The 24,787-nt window shown below is 36.8% G+C and overlaps 1 protein-coding gene across 1 annotated transcript in view; it reads right to left on the bottom strand.

The window, feature by feature from the left end:
* Positions 1–1,053: 1,053 nt before the first annotated feature.
* The window catches only part of LOC117566409 (connectin), a 63,364-nt gene continuing 39,630 nt past the window's right edge, over positions 1,054–24,787 (bottom strand). The window contains exon 5 of the mRNA XM_034245930.2: positions 1,054–4,002. Coding sequence (XP_034101821.1) covers positions 3,107–4,002 — 896 coding nt within the window. The 3' untranslated portion in view covers positions 1,054–3,106. The remainder of the gene's footprint in view (positions 4,003–24,787) is intronic.

Here is a 24,787-nt window from a genome sequence, read left to right as displayed (position 1 = left end):
TGCCTGGCATACTTTGTGTGCGCGCGATTAAATTGCGGAAGAGGAAGCCTTTTATTTATTGTAATATCCCTGAAAATTGAATAAACAAAATTAAGAAAACACAATTTGATCATTTCTTTTTTTTTACATTAAATATATTTAGACGTTTTTCATTCAAAATTGTTTTTGTCACGCAACTGTGTGTGTGGCTTAAAGCGGCGGCAACTTGCACTTTTGGAATGTCTTGGCGTCCTTTCCACCTTGCCACACTCACCACACACACACACTTGCTACAGAATCTGCAGTTATATATATATATATTTGTTTTTTTGGGAGTTTTCTTGACATTTTCTTTTATCGTTTAGCAAACTTCTTACATCAAGTTACATTTATATAAGTATTTTATAATTATGTTTTTTTCGGGTTTTTCGTTTGCTGGTAAATATTTCACTGTATCCTTTTTTTGTTGTTGTTGTGTGTACATTTAAGTTAAAATAATTATGTAAGCTACATTTAATTGTAATATTATTATTATTATATATATATAATTAAAATTACTTTTCCTCGGTGCTATTTGTTTACCAAAAAAACAAAACACAAAAATTAACAAAAACAGACAAATTTTGTTTTTATTATAAGCGAAACATAAACGAAATGCTGGCAAAGCTTCAAGTTGAGAGCAGGAACTCAAGAGTCTTTGGTTTACGAAAGTTAAGTTAATAAGCTTATGCCTAATTTTTGTATATATAAAAATTTGTTGTAAATAAAGTGTTTAGTTAATTTATTCAATTTATTACAAGCATTTAATGCATTAGATTGAGTCACTAAACTATTCAAATATTTCACTTATTTCTCAAAGACCGCAGCTGGGGAATTGCAAAGCAAAATAAAAGCAATGTGTTAAAACTAAAAAAAGATTGAATAAAATTTGTCGAACAAAGAACACCAGTGAAATGTGCTCAGAAATTTCACTTTTTCCACATTTTTTTTTATTTGAGTTTCTTAATGTGCTTAGTTCTAATCAAAACTCTAAATACATTTAGCTTATGTTCATTTGCCTAAACTAATTTTCCATTGTTTTTTTTTTGTGTTTTTTTCTTAGTTTTTTGTTCAAGTGTTGTTGTTTTACTTTTGCTTTTTGCGTGCTGCTAAACTGTCAAGTTTTCTTTCCCGCTTTTAGTTTGTTGGCTATTGACCAATTTTCTTTGAAGTATGCTTGGCTTTTTCTTGTTTTCTTTCTCGTTCATTGCGTTTTTATTTTCACATTTTGTTTTGTTGTTCTTCTTTGTTATCTGCTGATTGTCCACTAAAAACTATGCTTGCTTCTAATGCTTTGCCATTTATTTTATTTTCCTTTGTTCTATTTGAACTCTGTAATATAATTATATATTTTCGCTTTTCGTTTTTTCCGTTTTTATTTGTTTTCTGTATTTTTACACTTATTTTGCAATATCGGGTTTTTATTTGTTTCATTTAATACACATTAATCAAATATATAAAAATGTTGCTGAGTTTTGTCGTGTATGTAAATTATATTTTGTGCATAATGAAATTGGCAATAAATTTATTGACGAGCTTAAATAAATTGAAATATGCCCTTATATGTATATTAACTTGATGTGTACTCATACATATGTAAGCACGCATGTGTATGTGTGTGTGTCTGTGTGTTATCATTTTTCATATTCGATTTTAATTTTTATCATTGGTTTCTCTATATAGAAATTGCATTACCCTTTCCCCCAGCTTGCATTTATTACAATACAATTAAACATACAATACAAATACAAATACAATAATACATGATACACGCATACACATATACACACACATAGTATATTTTTGGAATATACTATATATAGTATATAGTATGTGGTGTATATATTATCATAATTTACCTTTATTTATTCAGTCTTAAGCTACAAAAATCGTTATGCATATTTCTGCTTTATGTTTTTTTTTTTTGTTTTTTTTTGGATTTTTCTTTTTTTATTTTCGTAGTTGTATTCATTCATACAGCTGCTAAAAATTTGAATCTATTCAAATGAGTACTTTAAATTCGCAATTTATTTTTGAATTATTATTTATTCACTTATTCACTTTTCATTTATGGTTGAGTGCAGCAAATGAAAATGTAAAAGTAAAAGTTGGGCAAAAGTTCTCTGGAAATATGGAAAAGTAGGCGACAGTTATGCTTGTGTTTGTTTTCTTTTTTGGGCGTGGCAGCAGCAGTTGTAAAGACTAAGAAGTGAGTCTGAGTGTGTGAGTTTGTGTGGCTTACAAACTAGAAAGCAATCTTAATTGTTATACGTACGTTATATTTATACTCGTTTATAGATAGAACATTACGTTATGTATCTAAGTATCTGTATCTAATTTCAGCTGCGGTTTTTCGTTTCGGTTGTTTTGTTTTTACAGGCATGCCTCTTGTGGACCTTAGTACACTAAAACTGACTCTAGCTAAGTTAGTTAGTTGTTGACCTCACTGTACCTAAGACGTTTAGCGCTTTCCAAGTTTTATTTACTGTATTGTAGTTGTGTACCTTGCTCAAGTTTCAAACGAATCTCAAATAATTCAACTCTATGGCTAGTCAAAACTATATGCTATGTAGTACAGTTAAGATTTTCGTTTTTAATACGGTTTTTTATTTCATTTGGTGTTTTGAGTTTTTCTTTTTAAATGAAACGCCAGTTTGCTCGGAGGTTTTCAATTTGTTTTTGGTTTAAGTTTTTTTGGTTGTAGTTTCGGTTCTGTTCGGTTTTTTGGTTTGAAGTTTTTTCACGAGAGTTTTTTTTAAGAGTTAGTTCGAGAGAGACTAATATTACAGCTATCAGCTAGGATTAAATTAGTAGGTTAATCGAATTTTTTTGCATTTTTACATATTTACAAGACTTTAGTTTAGATTTCACGTTTCTGTAGCTGTAGCTTTGTCTGTGGTGTCTGTGTGTGTTTTGTGTGTGTTTATTTGTGTTTCGAAGCTCGTTTCCAAAATAGTTTTTGCCATCTCACCAGATGAAAGAGAAGTTTCTCTCTGCATTTAGCTTTCACTTCTTGTGCTTCTCTTCCTGCTTGACGAACAACCAAATGAATGCTCACGAGTATTTACAGCATGCGAAAACTCAGCGCTCAACCGAGATTCAGAAAACTGACAACCGAACTGAGCAGCAGACAGACAAGCAGCTGCAGTGTCTGCAGTGGAGCACCATTGATCAGCTGATCCTGTCCCGCATTGCTGCGTACATCCATCAGATCTCGCGACAGTGGCAATTCGGTGGGATCGCTCAGTTCATCGTGGCAGGGCAGCATCTCGGGCTTCAGCATAAAAAGACGCACGCTGATCGAATTCTTGGTGGCCAATGCATCGAGTGCATCACCAATTGGTGGCTGATGCATCAGCGTGTCCACATCATTGTGATTCATCGAACTCGAGGCGGACGAGCTGCCGTAGAACGAGCTCTGTTTGTGCAGATTCAAATTGTCATCCATATCGAGTCCGCCGTGTCCCAATCCAAGTCCTGAGACATGTCCACCATTCGCCTCGTCGTAGTAATCGTAGCGTTTTTGCGTTTGTGCCACGGCTGCCACACCGGCCACATCCTTGGGTTGCGGCTGCTGTTGCCGCTTGCGTCGCTGCCGCAACTTCGATTCGAGCGCATTATTCTCGGCGGCATCATCCGTAAATTGCCGCTGACCACGCATCGCTTGACGCGATTTACTCGACGTGCTGTGCTTCCGTGTGCCGATCACATTGCTGCCATTGAGCTCATCGAGTGTCGCATAATTGCTGCTCACGCTGTTGCCAATGCCGCCCATGCTGGCGCTGTTGCTGCCAATCGCCGTGAAGCCGCCAATGTTCAGCAGATCGAGTATGTGCGATGGCACGGGGTCAACGAAATGCGACAGCTTTGGCTCCTGCAACGTGCAAATGAAATTGTCCAGCGAGTCACGCAGCTGCAGGTGACGTGTGCGATTTTTCAATTCAAAGATCCATTGTAAGCGGCAATCGCAGATGAATTTGTTGTCTGCAAGTAGAGAAGAGAGAGTGTGGATATGAGTTAAAAGGAAATAAGAAAGTTAAAGTCGAGTGTGCTCGACTAGGAGATACCTATTAAGAATAAAAGCAAAAATGGGTATATTTGATATATTAATGCAGTACTATATAAAAACAAGGAAGAAATCTACAATCGAGTGTACACAGTAACATAGCATCTACCCATTTCGAAAAAAGCAAAAAAGTGGGGTATTAATCTAAAAATATACCAAAATTGTATACCGCAAAATACTAAAAAAAATACCAACGAATATATATATGGTATATTGGTATAGTAATACATACAAAATACCATTGCGTATAAAAATACTGAAAATATACCAAAAGGTATATTTGGTATATTGATAGATCATTATATGCAAATTATACCATAAAGTGAAAAATATACCAGATTGTCAGCAAAGGAAAAAAGACCCGTATTTCTTATAAAACTTCTAAAATTTTGATCTGAAATTGTATTTTTAGAAATCATTTGGACTATACGAATAGTCATTATTCTATTGGGTTGCCCAAGAAGTAATTGCGGATTTTTTGAAAGAAAGTAAATGAATTTTTAATCAAACTTAGAATGAACTTTAATCAAATATATAATTTTCATTTTGTTCGATAACCTTTTGCCATCTTCCCGGCAAATTTTGTATTCCACGCTCATAGAACTTCTGGCTTAAATCTGCAAAAAACTGAACCAAGTGCGATTTTATAGCCTCATCATTGCCCAAAGTTTTACCATTTAAGGAGTTCTGCAAAGATCGAAATAAATGGTAGTCTGATGGTGCAAGGTCAGGGCTATATGGTGGATGCATCAAAACTTCCCAGCCAAGCTGTCCCAGTTTTTGCCGGGTCATCAAAGATGTGTGTGGTCTGGCATTGTCATGATGGAAAATGAAACCTTTACGATTGATCAATTCTTGCCGTTTCTCGTTGATGGCTGCATTCAATTTGTCCAGTTGTTGACAGTAAACATCCGAATTAATCGTTTGGTTTCCTTGGAAGCAGCTCAAAATATACCACACCCTTCCAATCCCACCAAAATCTTTAAGTGAAAAATCTCCAGAACTGAATTTGCGAAACCAATTTTGACACTGTCTTTCTTTTAAGGCTTTATCACCATACACATCACGTAACTTTTTAGCAACTCTCTCTGCGCTTTTTCCTTTACAGAAATAATAAAGTAAAATATGACGAAAATGCTCTTTTGTGGACTCCATATTAAAAAGGGCGCCAATCAAACAAATGTAAACAAAATTACGCGCACTTTTTTTCTAAAGCAAGCTAATAGTGACAGCTAATAACTGACAAAAGAAAGAATGCAATTACAGAGTCACAAGCAGTTAAAAAAATTATAAACGCCGACTATATGAAAAATCCGCAATTAGTTCTTGGGCAACCCAATATTTAAAAAAAAAATGGGCGGACAAACAGGCAGACGGACAGACGGATAGGGCTATATCGTCTCGATTGTTGACGTTGATCAAGAATATATATACTTTATAGGGTCGGACTTCTTCTGCCTGTTCGATTCATTTCCTGTCACCACAAAATAATAATACCCTTCTACCCTTTGAGTAGTAGGTAAACAAAAATATAAGAGAATGAGAAAAGGCACACTGAAATTGCTTTTGTCAAGTTGTCACCCAATCCCTCCCCCAAAAAGTGTGGCCTATTGTCTAGTCCAGGTGAGTGTGTGATGTGTGGTGTCTTCTTTCGTTTGATTTTTGCTGCTGGCTAAGGCCGTCAGCTGTTAAGTGGCCGCCAGCAACAATTGGCTGTCATTTGCTGGCCAGACAACGACTGAATCGGATATGGATTCTGTCTAGCATGACCTGACCAGACTCACAGACTCCCAGACTCTGAAACTTTGAGACTGAGGCCAGTTGGCAGTTCGTTTTAACTGATTTTACCGTTAAATTCGTGCCTTCTGCCTGACTGCCAGGCTTCAATCGCTCGCATGTCCATGCAACTTAAACGCCTCAATGACATTTCCAATTTAGACGACGCCACAGCAGCAGCAACAGCAACAGCAGCAGCAGCAGCAGTTGCAGTTGAAGCAGCTTTCCAGAATCCCACAACGATTCCCCTGCAGCTGCAGGATTTTGACTGTGCCTGTCTGTTGCTCTGTCACTCAGTTGAACGCCCGCCCAACTTTGCCTTCAACTACTTCTGTTGCCGCTGCCTCTGCTGCTGCTGCTGTCAATTATTTTGTAGCTCTCCAGTGTGTCCTGCGTGCCACAGATGACAGCATGAGGACGACACCCAAAGGAAGAACGACGTGGACCGCCTGCTGTTGCTGCTACTGCGTCTGCATCGATTTTCATTCGATTCGTTTCGAGCGCAAACCAATTTGTTGTTTGGTTAGTTAAGTTTGAATGGTTTTAGCCCCCCAAATTGAGCACATAAATGAGGAGCGGAGCATCCACAGAGATTCTAATGAAAATCGTCGTGCACTGAGCCGTTCGCTGAGAAATCCCCTTCATTAAATCGACTTCAACAAATTATTTACAGCATTGGCCAAAAGACAATCTATTCTCGAGCTGTGGTCATATATTTAGGCATACTTATAGTTAATTATTTAGCATCAATTAAAAGGCTTTTAATTTGATCTATAAATCTTTGATAAACTTAACTAGTTGCGTCACAATTGTACCCATTAAAAAATCAGTTTTAAAAGAGTGTATTTTAATGTAGTTTCGAGATTTGCACAGCTACAAAATCGGCATTAAATTATACCTAATAAATGGAAGTGTTTCAAAGATTTTGTATTAATTGAAATATATATTTTTGGATACCATGAAATTGGGCATAACTTTTAAAGGGGATTAGAATTTTGTATATTTTTATGGAGTTTCAACTATATTTAGTTTATAACTATAGAAATAATGTAAATATTTAAGATATTCAATTAATAGATTTATAAATGCTTAGCTTGCAACTCAGTATACAAAATATACTGAGCTTAAGATGATGTTATTTTTTGACAGTATTTTGAAATTCTTAAATATTAATTTTAAATTGTAATTAATTGAAATATTTGGTGTACAGAGTTTCATGCATTTCTATAAATTAAAACTCAGTATACAAAAAATACAACTATTAATATTGCCCTCAAAACTTCAGTATTTTAAAATACTGTTAAAAAATTACTTCATTTTAAAATCGGTTAAGGATTTGTATACATTAATTAATAAATTTATTAAAGCAGTTTTCTATAGTATTATTTATAGCTCAAATTCAAAAATTGTATTTAATAATATTCTGTAAAAGAGCTTACTAAAATATAATCTTATTCGATTTCATAAAAAGTTAAGGATTGAAATAAGTTTATCCGTTTTTTTTTCAGCCGCACTTCACTTATGATTAATAGTTTGTGGCTTAGCCTCAATTAAAAGGCTTTTAGTTTAATGACTGATAACGTCAGCAAGCAATTCATCATCTAATTAATGAACTATTAAAAGAGCTAGTTAAAGGACTTATAGAGTATCTGCTAGTCAGCTACACAACGTTATCTTTCTCAATCAATTAACACTCTAACCACCAACAACAATATAAAGCTATTTGTGGACTTGCAGTGCAGCCGAAAATGAGCTGCCTACTTTGCGTTGCCTTGGCAGGGTCAAAAGATGTCGTCAGTGCGGGGGGTGGGTGAGGAAAAAGCTAGTTAATGTCCTCGGCTGGCAAATCTCTCGAGTATAATTAGGCACAGTACGGTGACACAGTTTTGCATGTCAACATGCATAATTAGCATAAACGTTACAAACAAAATATTGACTCTTTGACTGACTTACTGACTGTGTGTGCGTTGTTCTGTGCTGAGCCTAGCTGAACCGACTGACATACGCAGTTAAGAGCTCTGCACATCATTATCCTTGCACACACAAGCCAGACTGACAATGAAGAGCAAAGGATACAATGACGCCAGTCACTAGGCCAAAGCTAACTGAAAAGGGGCGGAGAATATCAACAATTGGTAGGGCGATGATTGGTACAATAATTCGTGGCATATATTATCTTCTTTGTGTCTGTGTGTGTGTGTGTGTGTGTATGGCAAAGCCCCAAAAGTTGCCACAATATGACAAAAGAAAAGTTTCGTTGGCAAAATAGTTGGTAAATTAGTCCCGAGCAGCTGTACAGAAAAATTCTAATTTTCCATATGAAAACACAAAAAAAAAAAAAAAAAAACTGTATATAAAAAGCATAAATAAACTTAAATATGCAAAGAAGCGACTCCCGGAAAATGTTACAAATGGCCAACGACAACTTGGCAACATTTAGCAAGCAAATTACAACAAAATTAACATGATAATGAAGTGCCACCACACAAAAGGGCGAAGGCAGCCAGAGAGGATGAAAACTGAAGCCAGCTGAAAACTGGCAGCTGTTTGCAAGCTGACCAAATGACAATGACTTGCCACGACAATGCGCTCAAAAATGGAGAAAAAAAAAAAAATGAATAGATATTTCTGGTTATATACAAAAGCAAGTATATAAGGTTACACACACACAACAACGACGAAGCTAAAGCGAAAGGACACATGGAGATACTTTAGTCATATGACGAACTTAATGTGCAGCAAACTTTCCCTCTATGCATAAAATACTTTTATATTTTTAATGATACTCGACCAAAGCGGTAGGAAGTGTTTTGGTCTGCTGCACACACTCCACACACACTCTACACACACACACTCTCTGACACACACGCCTGTCTCGTTTTGCAAGCAACGAACTTCGACTTGAAGTGCTGCCCAACTCCCACTCTTCCCCCTCTTCGTCTCTCCGCTGCCCATCACACTCTAGATGACTTTCAACTCTACCTCAGACGGCTGCCTGCCACATGACGTTGCAGCTTACTATCTTTCCATCTCCTACTTTTTTTTTGTCTTTTTATACCCACTACTCATAGGGTAGAAGGGTCTTATAGCTCTGTAACAGCTTAAGTTGGCTCTTAGTTGATTTGACTGATAATTTGGTATGTATTGTGTACTCTGGTATATTTTGAATGAAATAGTATATTGACATACCAAATATATAATATAACAAATCAGTATATTTTAGTATTTTGACAGTATATTAATTTGATATATTTTAAGAATATCATCAAACTGGTTGGTAATATATAATATAACAAATTGGTATATTTTAGTATCTTTTAGAATATTATTTTGGTATATTTTAAAAATAGTATCACATTGCTTGGAATGTAATAGTACAATATATTGATATACCAAACATAACCATCGGTACAATTCAGTATTTTTTCAGTATATTAATTTATCGCATTTTATTAAAAATGGCTAGCGTATATTGGTATATTTTGAAAGTTACAGTATATCAAAATATCATATATATACAATAAAATAAATTGGTGTGTTTTAGTATCTTTTAGTATATTTTTCGGAATGTAATGTTTTTTGTTTGTAATGTAATGGTATATCGATATACCAAATGCAACCATCGGTACAATTCAGTATTTTTTCAGTATATTTATTTAGTGCATTTTATTAAAAATGGTTAGCGAGTATCTCAAAGTCGAGTATACTCGACTGTAGTTTTTATACTTCTTTTTTTTAAGGTTTTCGCGCTGCTGCAACAGTCGGAAACGTTTTTACGGTTAACAGAGGACATTTACATATATATATTAACATACACACACACACACACACATTTACTGCAGTAAGTGACATGCATATGCGTCTATGTGCACATTAAATTTTATTATTGTCATTTTCATAGCCATGTCCAAGCGAGTGGGTTGAACTCAACCTCAGCTCCCCTTTCCTTACTTCTCCGACTAACAAGCTCTAAGAGCTGTGTATATGTGTGTGTGTATGTGTGTTTGTGCTGTGCCAACAGGCAGCCAGCCAAATTAGACTCAGCTCAACTTTGTTTGGTCAGTTTTAATGCAAATATGTTGGTCCGTTCGTCTGTCCGTCTGTCCCCTCTGATTGTCCTTCGTCTTCTTCTCTGTCTTTTTGTGGAACAGTTCATGTGTCGAAACATATTCATAATTAGTTGTCATTTCCATTTGCTGCAGTTGCACATTCAGCGTTGCGATAGAAACGATATGATAACCAGCCATAGAAATTGCAGCCATGACAGAGGAATTCTTTTGTTGGCCATTTTCATTTAAACACTATTTGAGTTCTTACACCCAGCAAGTGGAATGCGACTTTCTCATATCTAAAACAAAAGCTGCAATTCAAGCTTAGCAAAAGTCCTTAATTTGTTTGGTACATATTTGTAGCATTAGAGTTCATTTTTGCTTTGCAGTATTAAGAACAGCATTTTTATAATTGCTTTCATTAATTTAATATTTTTAATTAACTTTTTAATGCTTTATTATACCAGCTACCTAAAGGATATAATTTCATATGTCAAGAATCGGCTGCTGCAGTTAGTTCTTAGTTGCTTTTGGCTGACAATCTGGTATATTTTATACTTCATTGTAGTATAAAATATACCAGATTGTCAGCCAAAAGCAACTAAGAACCAACTGCAGCAGTCGATTCTTTTATTTTTAATGTAAAAGTATATTTTAAGATTATTTGCAATGTTTTGCTTTTATTGAAAATCTGTAGTGGCTATCTTATATTCAAGGAAACTCAACTATAGTTTTCTGTGTTGTATTTTTCAAATAGAAACTTGAAAGTTGGAAGAACTTGTAGTAATTTAGTTGATTAATGAATTGATATTAGGGAAACACCTATTACTTCAAAGTGTTCTGTTTAGTTTCTTGTATTTTCGAAATAGAATTATGCTTGATATTTATAAAATTTCTTTTGAATGAATTATTATATTATAACATAATTCATTAATACTTCAAAGTTCAACTTCAAAGATATATATTTTAAATTTTATCTATGCACTCTGTACGTTCATAATATTTCTAATACTTGCATACTCGTAAATTCTGGCTTCCTCATAACATTTCTTAATTAAGAACTCTGCATACTAATTTGCCTAGTTTCTCTCATTTTCCAGCTTAAATTTTGTAGCATTTCCACATTGTCTTTATACTTGGAATTAAAAACACACACACAAAAAAAAAAAAAAATCGCTACCCAATTAAACATCATAAGCTGTTTTCATTTTCTCAGTTTGCTGCCCCAAAAATGGTTGTCAAAAACAATTAATTTAAATTAATATATATTTAGTGGCAACTTCCTTGTACCTTGGCCCTCACGCTTCTCATCTTTCGGGCCTTTAGAATCGATGTATTTAGCTTTAATGGTGCTGGGGACAGCGGCTGTCATACATCAAGTTGCGGCCTTGGAGCTCACTCTAAATGGCATTTCATTAGCCCAAGTTTTTGGTTTGGTGCCCCAAAGTCCCAAACGGCGCAAAAAGAAAAACATTTATTTTAAATTTAATACACTACACACACACACACACACATACAGACTTGCACACTTACACACAAAGGAACAAAGCAAAAGGAAGAGAAGGCAGCAAAAAAATTGCAGGTCCGTTGCTTTAATTGGTTGATGGAGGGGAGCGATTTCTGCTTTGCTTTTTTTTTATTCGCTTCTCTACTTGGTTTGGTTTATTTTGTTTTCTTTTTTTATGAGCAGAGCTTCTTTTTGGCGCTTTAACCCAGGGCAGGCAGCATTTGCTTCAGTAGATTGAAAAGAGCAAAAGAAAATGCGCGAGGCAGCTCGCAACTCGCAGCTCGAAATATCAACACACAGATGCCAAAAGTTGCCGCACATCATGCTTCCCTACATACCTCCATCCCCTCTCTGTCCCCGCTTTACCTCAGCTTACCCGAAATCAGCACAGATGCTGCTGGCCTAGTTACCGCCTTTGTTTCTGACCGGATCCCGTCCAGGCTCTCTCTTGGTTGGTTGGTACAATGAATGCCGCCAACGCCAACGCAGCTTTGTTTGAAATCAGCTCATTTTTAGGTGGTTTTTTCGGTTTTTTTTTCGTTGGAACCGAGAAGAGAGGGCAACTGGCCAAATGCGAGGGGCAATGTGGTAACGTGGCAACTGGGGAGCGCGCTGGTTCGTTTGTGGCCTGGCCAGGAGCCTTTGGCTCGGCTCTGTGACCCGCTAACGCCACCAGGGGACAGCACGCACAGTTAGCAACTTGGCGTAGAGTTGCCTCACTTGGCCAGCTACTATGCCACGCTCCTACCTCCTTCCTCTTCCGCTCCCTCTCCAGCTCTCTGTATGCCTGCTGGCTGCTGATGCTTCGTACTCTCGCTCGCTCTCTGGAGAGTTTTATCATTTTTTATTACATTGCTCGAGAGCGCTATGTATGCAAATGAAGTCGAAAGTTTCGCTTTGTATAGTTGCCCCGTTAGTTCTGGCCAGCTGGGAGTGCCAAATGAAGGAGTGAGTCAGAGTCAGAGTCAGAGGCAGAGGCAGAGTCAGAGTGACTGGCAGAGTGGCAGCGTGTGGCAACAACAGTTGGTAACAAGCATTGTTCCGACGAGCAGTCTTCGCGGACTTCTCGGTTCTCATCATTTTTGTTTGGTGCCCAGTTCTATTATGTAACAATGTGTAACACTATTTCTACACTTTCACAGCAAGGTCAGCACACAGGTTGTTTTAGCTAGAGTAATCAAAAAATGAGAGACCTTCGTAGAAATATCCTAAATTACGTTTGAAGCAAAACTTGTTTCTAGTTTCTCATCTTTTAAAACAACAAACTTAAGGAGTAGAGGTTAACATTTTATAAAACATTTGACTTCCATAGTTAATGGCTATTTTATTTTACTTCAAAGGGTTAGAATTCTAACAAGTAAGAAAGCTACAGTCGAGTGTACTCGACTGTGAGATACCCGCTACCCAATTTGATTAAAGCCAATATATTTTGCGGTATTATTCTCAAAATATACCAAATATACTGCAAATACACTAAAATATACCAAATGGTATATGTGGTATATCGATATAGTACCGCATTCAAAATATACCATGGACGGCTCAATATACCAGATTGTCAGCCAAAGCAACTAAGACCCCTAGTAAGTAGGCGTTTTTGCCCATACAAAAGTATTTCTTTAATAACTTCGACAATTTTTATCTGATCGCAATCAATGGCTAGATCGTCTCGGCTGTTGACGCTGATCAAGAATATATATACTTTATAGGGTCGGAGATGCCTCCTTCTACCTGTTACATACATTTCCTGTCGGCACAAAGTTATAATACCCTTCTACCCTATGGGTAGCGGGTATAATTAGTAACAACTAAATTATTCTAATAAATTTCACTTTTTTAGTGGTTACCTAATATTGAAATATATTTAAGTTTACACCCAATTAGCTTCCTCATTTTGATTGAGTTCACAAAGTAATAATTGTTGAGCATTTATACGAGTAAAGTGTAGATTTCTTTAAGTATAATATTTTAAAGACTTTATATCTAAGAAATAAAATGTGTATTATTCTGAATTTCGACGTTTCTTTAGCTATATTTAATTCGAACTTGTTTTTATAACACAATATTTTCAGAAAATTTGATTCTAACCTTTAATTTTTTTGAAATAATATAAAATATAATATAATTGTAATATCTTTATTATACATGTGTATATAAGGAACTATGTATTTTGTATTATATTATTCCTTAATTAATATTTGGATGTTACTCAGTTATAAATTATTCTTTGCTTGATTGTGTCGATTCATAATTCTAAAAATAGGCAAAGTGCATCATGCATGTATTTTTATACCCGCTACCCTTAAGGTAGAAGGGTATTATAACTTTGTGCCGGCAGGAAATGTATGTAACAGGTAGAAGGAGGCATCTCCGACCCTATAAAGTATATATATTCTTGATCAGCGTCAACAGCCGAGACGATATAGCCATGTCCGTCTGTCCGTCTGTGTGTCTGTCCGTCTGTCCGTATGAAACACTGGATCTCAGAGACTATAAAAGATTGAGCTATAATTTTTTTTCGACAGCATTTGTTATGTTTGCACGCAGATCAAGTTTGTTTCAAATTTTTGCCACGCCCACTTCGCAAAATATATTTCTTTTATTCAAAATGGGTAGCGGGTATCTCACAGTCGAGTACACTCGACTGTAGCTTTCTTACTTGTTCTGTTTAACTTATACACACATTCCCCTCATATGATTCTCGTTCTTTGAATTTCAGAAATAATGCGTAGATCAAAGGTATAAAGGCAGTCTTAATTATAATATAATCTACTTTGAGGACATTGCAATGATCCTTTCCGTCGGTTGAAGAGTATACAGACTTCATTACATTTGTGAAATCCCCTCTTTGCTTTTTTCTGCATTCCCTCTGTTTCTTTTGACTGTTTGTTTTTGTTGTGCCTTCACATGGTTTATTTTTTTTTTTTTTTAGCCGCCTTCGTTTTTAATGAGCCTCCGAGTCCGAGTTGCAGAATATTTTTTGTGCGTTGAGGTTCCCTTTTATTTAGCTTGTTTTCTGGCTTGTTATGGGCTGTGCGTGATTTCGCACGCTCGTTCACAGTGCGTAGGGCAACTCACAGATAAAGAGAAAGAGGGTGAGGGAGTGCGAGAGAGAAAGAGAGGGAAATATGAGCACTTCCCTGGCACAGAAGATATTTAATTTTGTTGCCTGCTTTTCAGGCGTCCTGCAACTTTACTCAATTTATTCAAAATCAAATGGGTTTTTTTCTCTTTATTTTATTTTATTTCATTTGCCACGCCCCCACCCCTCCAGGCACTGTCTGCACTGTTGCTCCTATGTATGTGTGTGTGTGTGTGTGTGTGTGTGTTTGGCCATTGAAAGCCATTTCAATGGCCGTCGCTTTTCTCGCCAATTTTCTTTATACTGTAGTTGGGGTCAGTCTCGTTTTTTTGGGGATGGGCTCATTGAATGTTTTTATTACGCCAAATGAATGAAAACTGCGACTGGACTGGACCCTGGCTACAGTTGTTGTTGTTTTCGTTCTCGTTGTTGTTGTAGTTATTGTTGTTGCTCTCTTATTTTCGCTTGCGAGAAAGCCATAAAATTATATCACTTGTAAAGATTTTCACAGCATTCTTCTTCTACTTGTGCAAACCAGCTGCCACAGCAGCAGAAGCTACTTTTTGATTTTATTTCGCTTTGCTGGATTTCAGTTTTCGTAATTTTAATAACATTTTATAAGCAATCTTTTAATGTTGCTCTGCTGCTGCTTGCTTTTTAAATTTTGCCCACGCAGAAAATAAAAAAAATCGAATGGAAATTGTAAAAATGTAATAAACAAACAGAGATAAACGAAGAGCGAAGCAGAAGAAGAAGCAAACGGATGGCAAACGGCGACTTTCAATCAGCAAACAATTACAGTTTATTTCTTTCATATCAAATTATTTTTGGCAATCGAGCGTGAACTCAAATAAGCAGGCTGAAGATCAAACACTCGACACAGACAGACAGTTGCCAGGATGTCGCTTCAGGCAGTGCTTCACTCCCCTTCCCCCTTCACTCTTCCCCTCTGCGATATCCTGTATGGCTGGCAAAAGGGAAAGTCATTGCAGGCGATTTAACAACTACGCTCGAGGATAAATATTTTATGAAATCGCATAAACAAATCAAAGACGAATCACAGACACACCAACAGCAACAGCAAGCAAGAAAAATCACTTTGCAAAAAACGAAAGCAAATCAAATGGGGAAAGCGAAAAGCGGGCAGCATATAAAATATACAAGCATATAAAAAAAAAAAATCAAATGCGCCGATCAAATATGACCACTCAACCGCGTTAAAGTACAAACACACACATACGCACGTACACACGCACACACACTCATAAACATTAGCCCTTCGGCTAGGCATTAAGTTGCCTTTTGCCAAAATATTTGCACAGCTGAGAGATGGAGAGGGAGAGTAAGAGAAACCGAAACTGAGGGTGAGCTAGTAATGTGTTTGTTATATGCTAAATCGCATAAAAAATAATACAGCAAGACAACAATCGAGACAGATATGCGCTCATAACAATAACAAGCAAAGCAACTAAACAACAATAGTTGTGGGGAAGGGGGAAGTTAAGCCGCTGCCTCCCCCGAGGGGAGAGAGAGCAACATGTTATTACCACCCTCAGTGAACCCTCGAGTTGAGCTTTGCTTTATTGAATTGTATTTAATAAAATATGCGAATATTGGCCTGAGAGGGTGACCTCTTCACCCTCTTCCAAGGGTTGCTCACAAATTATATAAATAAATAATGAGACTGTTGTTACTTCGGTGATTGCACCGAAAGTTGTGCAGCGATTTGCGGCTAAGCGTTGAGATGTTGAGTGAAAGGCGAGTCTATTAACAAACACAGAGAAAGACGTGGCCATATATCAAACTGACATAAATTGTGCACTCAAATGTGTCCCAAGTCCAAGTATAACCCTGGCCAATGCCATCCATCAATGCCAACACGTTTTGCAGTGGCAAGATATCGTTCAATATATGTACTATATATATAGACATATTGTAAATTGAAATTATTACATGTGAGTTTTGCTTATTTATGACCAACTGCATTAATCGATGCGACATTCAATACACATTGCATTGCATTTTATCGCATGCTGCTGGCCCCCAAAATATTCAATTAAATGTTTGTCGCTCTGACTGCACATTCAATCGATGCTTCTCTAATGAGTTTTTCTCTCTCTCGCTCTCTCATTATAGTTTACAATTAAGTACGTGCACACAAATAGATATGGCAAATGAGATAAATAAGGCTCATTTCTCCCTCTACTTTGATAAAGTGCTCTGCAGTTGCATTTGCTGTTGCAGGTGTCACACATTAATTAGAAATTGTCCAGCAAATACGTAAGAAAATAACAATAAATGCTGCTTTGATCTATTTGACAATCGATTTGTTGTGAAATATTGTTAATTCGTAGCTCAAAATGTTTATTTATTGTTTGCTGCATGAGACACAACTTTGACTGTGAAATTGATTATAGAAATGCGCTTAGATAAAATCATTTTTAAGTGGAATGCCATGTTCAAGCTATCCTAATTAGTATGAAATCTATATTATCAGCTATTTTTGGTTAAAGCATTCTAATTTTATTGATGGATTAATTCCTTGTTAAATACTCAAAACCATTTATAGTAATTTTATCTGAATTTTAATTTAATTTAATTTTATCTTCTTTTGTCGGCTCAAACATTTCTAGGATTCTAATTTCATTTATTTGTTTTGTTCTCATGCATTGAAATCAAACTTGACACACAATGAAAATATTAAGATAAATGCAGAGAATATTATAATTATTGAAGTGTAAATCTGTTAGGCATAAATACAATCGAAATTACTTATCTAATTATATCTAATCTTCTATTTTATGTTCACTATTTCTTGCTGAAAATTATTGATTGTTTCTTATTTCAAATTGAAGCTTGTCATCAGTTGACCAATCAGTTGCAAACCTTTCTCACTTTAATTACTTTTAAGATGATTTAGAGGATTCAGTACAATAATTTGGTGTAGCTAAAAAAAATGTAAGTTCTTTATCAAATGACTTATTCAATCTTCATTGTCAGCTGCTTAACTTTTTTCCTATACTGGATTGAAACTTTTCCTCAATAAACTCATGTAAGCTCTATGATCATCATTAAAAATATTCAATGCCTGTAATTCAAAGAACTTTGAAATATTCTTCAAAAAGGTAGGTAATGTGACTTGTGTTTTCCTTTTTCAAATTATAGCTTTTTCTCGGATTCTAAGATCACGTTAAGCTTCCCCTCCTTTATCTGCTTCTAAATTGATATTGCATTTGATTAATATTTAATTCTTGCAGCTCAAACATCAATATATTCCACATCAAATGCCATATTCTACACTTAGTGTCAACTGTTTAATTTTTTTTCTCTTTCAAATTATAACTTTATCTCGGATTCTAAGATCACGTTAAGCTCCTCCTCCTTTATCTGCTTTTAAATTGATATTACATTTGAGTTACATCAATAAATATTATTTAATATTTAGTTCTCGCAGCTCAAACATCAATATATTCCATATCAAATGCCATATTCTACACTTAGTGTCAACTGTTTAACTGTTTTGCTTTCTCAAAAGTGTAACTCTTCAACTCTAAGTCGACGTTAAACGTGCCTCCATCAACGGCTTTCAACTTGATGCTACCCCTTAGCATAATGGCTTAAAACACACATTGCCAAATTAGGTAATACGCGGAAAAGCAATAACAAAAAGCCAGTAGCATGAGATTGACTGAAATGAACTATAATCAAAGGCATTTTGTGTGTGTTTTGGGCGCTGACGAAAAACCGCAGGCGCAAAACCCATCGACGGCAGTCTAATCTGCGACTGCCTCCAACTATGTCTGTCTTTCAGTCTGTCTGTCCTTGCATACATTAAGATAGATTACCGCACACATATAAACACCCACACACACACACACACACACACACACACACAAATCAAGTGCTTGCAATGACAGCCATGAATTTGTATTAGAAGCAAAGCCAACATGCTTTGAGAGGTCCCCAAATAGTAGCAACAACAATAAGTGAGTTACGCTCAGTTTGCCAGTAAATCCCCGAATGTGTGTGTGTGTGTGTGTGTTGAGTGTCGAGCGGGGAGGGGGAGAAATTGGCTTACGTGGTACAAAATTAACACACCTAATGCGTTGTCTTTGGCATCACACCTTTAAGTGCGCATAAATTATAAACAAGCTTCATTATGATGCCCGCGAAATTCAGGAAAACTTTTTGGGCGACGCCTAAAACTATGCAACGGCTTTTGTGCGCTTCAATGACTAAGCCAAACAAGCCAACAGCAATTGAAACCAGTTAAAGGCGGCTGCTGTCGCTGCTTCCGCTTCTCCCGGTTTGCTGATTATAATAAATTTGAGCTAATAAAGCGCGCTAATGTGCAGGCATCAGTTAAACTGTGACAAAGGCAAAAAAGCAAGGCTTAAAGTTGACTCTGAAAATCATTTTCGTAGCTGCTTCGCTTGCGCTTAATTGGCACATTTGGCAATTTAAAGTGTCGTTGGGTAAAACAAACTAAGCAAAAACTAAGCAAATCCTATAATTCGATACAGATAATGATGACAATTAATTTCAAGGGGCGATTTAAAGCGACTTTTGTGGAGTTTGCGACAGCAATTGATGTGTGGCGGTGAAATGTGTTATAAAATATGCAAAGCAGTGAAAGTTAACACACGCACACATACACATAGACATGTGTTACAAGCGACAAAGAAATGAATGAGAGGGGGGAAAGGAAGAGAGGAAAGCAAGTTGGCCGCAAGGCGTACAAAAGTTTTGCACATTAAACAATAAAAACTCATTAATAATGTGCATTTAAGTTTTAATTGAACTACTTAATAAGGCAGAGAGAGAGTGATGGAAAAAGGAGGCGTGGTATGGTATGTGGGCGGTTGTATGCTTTAAAAACATGCGATGTTGCTGCTGTTGTTGTTGTTGTTGCTGTGTTGTGAAAATGCCGCTGGGCCTTGTCAAGCGACATGAAAGGAAATTGTTGTATGCTCTCATTATACATGGATAATGGCCGCAGACAAATTGCACTACACACACAGACACGCATGTGTGTGTATGCGTGTTATCTTCTTCCTTCCTCTTTTTTTCTTGTATGCAGTTTGAGTTTTTATTCAATTGAAATGTTGCTGCTGCATAGAAGAGGTGCGTAATTAAAACGATGCTGCAGCAGACAATTAAGCGCATGCCACACACAGACAAATACACACACACACACACATAGACACTCATACAATGAGCTAAAATGAGAGATGAATTTTGTGTTTAATTGCGTTGACAGACAAAAGTCTTTAAATTTATGGCACGTCGAATGTGAGTGGGAGCTGAGTTTTAATAGTCTGAAAGAAATGCGGCAGAGTTGTCAAGTTGCCGGAAATTGAATTCTAAAATATTTATAGTGGTGTCTGTGTGCAAGTATGTGTGTGGGTGTGTGGGTGTGGGTGACTAAACAATTGACTGTAGCATACTTTTTGGGGCGGGTTGATTTATGCAGCGCTTTTGCAAATGGAACGCAAATGAAACCAAACCGAAAATAGTGGGGGAAAAACAGCATGAAATGCTACTTATGCATGCAGATCGCACCGAGTGTGTGTGCGTGTGTGTGTGTGTGTGTGTGTGTATTTGTGTTTGTCGAATTATACAATATGTATATAAAATTTGCTTGCTGGGCAATCAAATTGGCAGCACGACAGCACAAAAACTTATTAGTGTGCGCATACGTTTGTCTCCCACTGTGTATCGGTGTGTGTGTCTGTGTGTGCGTTCGATGTGTAACACAATGTTTTGAGCCATAGATTTATTGGTAGCAATCAGTAGGATTTGCTGCCTGGATAGGAAACAGGACATCGACATCGACATCGACGTTGACTATCGAAAGTCAATTTCGGGTGCGTGTCACATGCTCATTTGTCCAGTTTATTGGGCCTCCCCAAAAACATCATTTGCTCTCGTCCATTTTTCGTTCATGTTGCAGAGGCTGACTCCATAGTCTCCTTTTATGCCTTTCAATAAATTCACGCTTCCGGCCGCAATGCCTAATACCTGTTTATTGTTGTTTGTGTCGACATCGTTTCTGTTGTTGTTGTTATTGTCGAACAAATGCAATTTTAAGCTGCAACACATTGCATGCATTATAAATGAGCTCAAAACCGCCTGCAATAGAAAGTTTAATTCAGTGTCCTTTTGCCAGAGGATTCGACACGGCAAGCCACGGGATTTACTCATCGTCCGCTCATCATGCCAAGTTAATCCCGGGGATCAGCAACAAAACACAGCCAAAAGAGAGAGAGAGAGCAGCCAAAGCACGCAATGATGACAAAGTGCGAAATGATGACATCTCGAAGGCAAAAGCTTTTGCCAAACACCAACACCAACAACAACATCATATATTATAAGTTAATGACATTCTGATGAACGTAATTGCGTACAACTTGAGATGCACTTCAGCAGCAAAACATGTTTTAATGCTACACATTTTAGCTACTACACATTAATTGCATTTAAAATGCAAATCAATGCTATAAAATGTGGAATAAAGTGAAGGCGAATGTTTGTATAAATATTAAATACAACAAATATTGGAGAATGCGTTAAGTCTGTTTATATATCAAAAATACGAAATTTAAGAAATTATGTATTGATAGTATTTTAGTATACTAAGTAAAATTTTATACCTGTTAAACAAATGGGAATTATTTAAAAGAAATAAAAATAATTGTAGGAATTATTCATAAAACAAGTAAGAAAAGAAGGAAATAAAAGCAGTGAGGTATTATTAGTAGAAATTACTAAATTAATATACTAAAAAATACTGAATTATATCTAAGATTTTGATGTCTTGAAATGATGATGTTTACATATCTGTAAACATGTCTTAAAGCAATATTTAAATAATAAAATCATTCAATTCATCCGTTCTATTTTAACTACTGTTATTACATTCATTCGCTTATCTAAACTATAACGAAAGTAAACACAACCCTAAAACGAAAACTATTTGTGCAAAAGAAACACCTGCACCTCAATATACAGAACCTATCTAACTATATATATAGTAAATGTGTATCACTGCGAATTTAATCAAAAATTCCAACAAGTTGCGCGCATGAAAATTCATAAAGTTCCAAACAGAAAAACTTTATTAACTGGAAAACATTTGACAGCCAAAATAAAAAAGAAGAAGCTAAAAATGGGTAGTGGAGAGTACAACTTTTAGAGAAATAATCAAATTGCAGTTTTCAGCTGTCAGTATCATGCGAATGCCATGCATGGAGCTTTTTTTGAAGAGGCATATCAGAAAAAAAAAAACCGAAAAGAATACACAAAAAATCTGTTAGAAATCCTATTTATATTTCGAAACAATAACCATTCAATTCGAGCTAACGACTGGGGTCCAGCTCTACAGCGCATAACGAACCAATTGAGCCGGACACGGACTCGTATGGGGGATTCGCTTTTGGACCTTTTGGGGGTGCGAGTGTTGTCGCATTTATTACCAGTGTTGCTGCTGTTGCTGTGCAAAAACTGGCATTGGCTTTAAAGTGAAAGCATTTCGCAAATGGTTCCTAGGTCCACTCTGGCCACAGGCGCGACGACACAAACAAAACGTGCGACGCATACAAATAAACAAGGCTCAAACAGAAAAACACACCCACACCCCCATTCACACACACATGTGAACTGTGGTTTGCTGGTCAGCAATGTCGTCCTTAGAGCGACGCGTCGACCAACGGAATTGAAACAAATGCCACACAGCACTGGGCGTGCCTATAAATTTTTTACAAAATACGTGGGCATAGGTGCAGCTGTAGCTCTGTAGCTGCAGCTCAGGCCATGCCCTGCCAATGGGACAAACAAACAACACACACAATACACACAGCACGAGTCTTCAAAAGGACAAAACTCGAGCATTGTTTAGTGGCAGTGTTTTGGGCTCGCAGACATCAAATGGCATTTAAATGCAGGCAGCATGTGTGCTGGGTAGAACAGAAAGAAAAGCGAGCGGAAGAGTGGATGGTAGAGAGGAAGGGAGGGGCAGCTGTGTCTACAGGTGAGTGTGCACTTTAGCTTCCAAATTCAAAAGCAGTTTAAGCCTCTGTTTAAGCTGCAACACTTAAACGCTTAAAAGTATGCTATACTTTTTGCTATACTTTATGGCTGAAAAGTATGCTATACTTTTTGTATGTATGCTTCGATTGTTTATCTAAGATTGGGAAGCTTAAACCTCCGCTTAAATTGCGACTCCTCGACGCTAAAAAGTATTTAACACTTTTTGTCATACTTTATGCCCGAAAAGTATGCTACTCTTTTTGAGCATATTACTGCTTTCATTCGCTTCGATTGTCCATCTAAGATTGGAGCGCTTCATTCATTCGCCTGTCAATGGCAATTACATAAAAGTCAATCCTCTTCCACAAATCACAACGTGCTCGCTGAAGCTTAACGCTTTTTCTCTCTCTCAATCTCTCTCTCTCTCTTTCGCTCTTTTAGATTACTCATCTCCATTGGTATCTGTGTGTGTGTCTTGTCTCTGGGCTTCCCAAACTGTTTGATGCATGTGCTGGCAATCTGTTAAGGTTCATGTACATCATTTGTCCTGGCGCTAATGGAAATCCCTCAGTTGATGCCACTTCACTTCACTTAGCTGGGGCGTAACTGCAGCTTCAAACTTGATGTGCATTTGTCAAATAGTTGTGCTTCAGACTGAACCGAACCTCAGCTCATGGCGTGTCCAAAATTGTGTTGCACACCTTCTTTGCCAGCTGCTGCCAAGTCCTCCGGATAACTGCACCAAAATTCATCCTGGCGTTCGATTAGTTGACGCGCAGTTGCCAAATACTTTGGCCAGCTTTGCTTCGCCTCCTTCGCCAAGTTCGCGACTCCTTACTCCCTGCTCTCTTCAAAATGGTTGTCACTTGGCATGTGATGTGGCCACGACGAACGAACAGCAGTAGTTGCTGCTGCACGTTTTATGGCCACACTGGCGGCGGCAACAGCAACTTTATCCTTAGCCCAAAACGTCAACGTCTGTTTCGAGTCATCCTAGCTGGTGACGTTTCTGACATGTTCGCTGCAATTCTGTTGCAATTTTTATGTGCTTTTATGCACTTGAGGCTGCTTCTGACTGCTGCCTGTCTGTCTGTCTGTCTGGCTCTTCCTGCTGCTTCCTTGTCTAAGATCTTCCACAGAGTAGTGACCTGCCTCACGCGTCAACACTTGCACCCAATGAACGAAGTGTTGCATCTTTTAGGCGTCTTCTTAGGGAGTGTTTTTTAGGTTCATTTTCCTTTTATTTATTCTTTTTTTTCCAGTTGTGCTGGCAACTTATAAATTTGTTATACGGCAAATTGAGCACATTTTTGAGCATTTTGCCAAAGACGTGCAAGTTTCCTGTGGCTTTGAGTTCTCTTGCTTTTGCTCTTGATTGAGGTAATTCAGCAAATGAAAAGCACTTAGTTAATTTATCTGCGAGTTGCTCAAGTGTTAAAGTATTGAGGAAATTAAAAGCAAGGATATGCAGCTTTTAAATTGATTAATGGTAAGCAAACATGTACCGCGAAATGTTAAGAACAAAGTGGATTATTTTTAAATTGCCAAATAATTGTTTCATTTTCCATTTTCATAGTTTATAATTGCCCTTTAATATTTTAAAAAATTTTAATTTACTATTGCTTTCATTATTTTATTTCTGAATAAATTTGTAGCTTAATATTTCCAAAAAAGCGTCTGCCTTAAGTACCCTTAAATATATAATTTCAACATTTCTCTTCCTACTATAAAACTCAGCTTGCTGCTCTCAAAAGCCTAATCAATATATTATTTCATTGCATGCTTCAATTCATCGCGTTAATTTGCCTTTTCACACACGATTCTCTTGGATTTTTGTTGGTGGTTTAAAAGCGATTTCCATGGCATTCAATAAAGTGAAAGTGTTTGGTTCATTAGAAGCTTTGAGCGCAACTTTGCAATGTCAGCAAAAAGTTCAAAAAATTGAATTACAAATTTTTTTTTCTTTTCATAAGTGATTATTTTTGCTATTTAACTTTGTCGAACTGACGCAGCGAGAGTTGAACATGAAGTGTTCTAATCAACCATTTGACGCTGCAATATGCAAAGTTAGCTAAGTGTGTGTGGATGTGGATGGGAGTAAGGCTGTATGTGTGGGTGTGAGGGTGTGTTTGTTGGCACTCTCTCGATGTGTGTGTGCATAATCACTGCACATGAATTAAAAACTTTTTGGCAAGCGAAAATATTTTGCAGTTTAAAGCAATTTGAAGTCATTTGTAGCCAATTTACAAATGTCTGACTGC

Source organism: Drosophila albomicans, chromosome 3, assembly GCF_009650485.2.
Source record: "Drosophila albomicans strain 15112-1751.03 chromosome 3, ASM965048v2, whole genome shotgun sequence".
Lineage (NCBI taxonomy): Eukaryota > Metazoa > Arthropoda > Insecta > Diptera > Drosophilidae > Drosophila > Drosophila albomicans.
The sequence above is the reverse complement of the archived record's forward strand: the minus strand, read 5'-3'. Positions and strand labels throughout refer to the sequence as shown.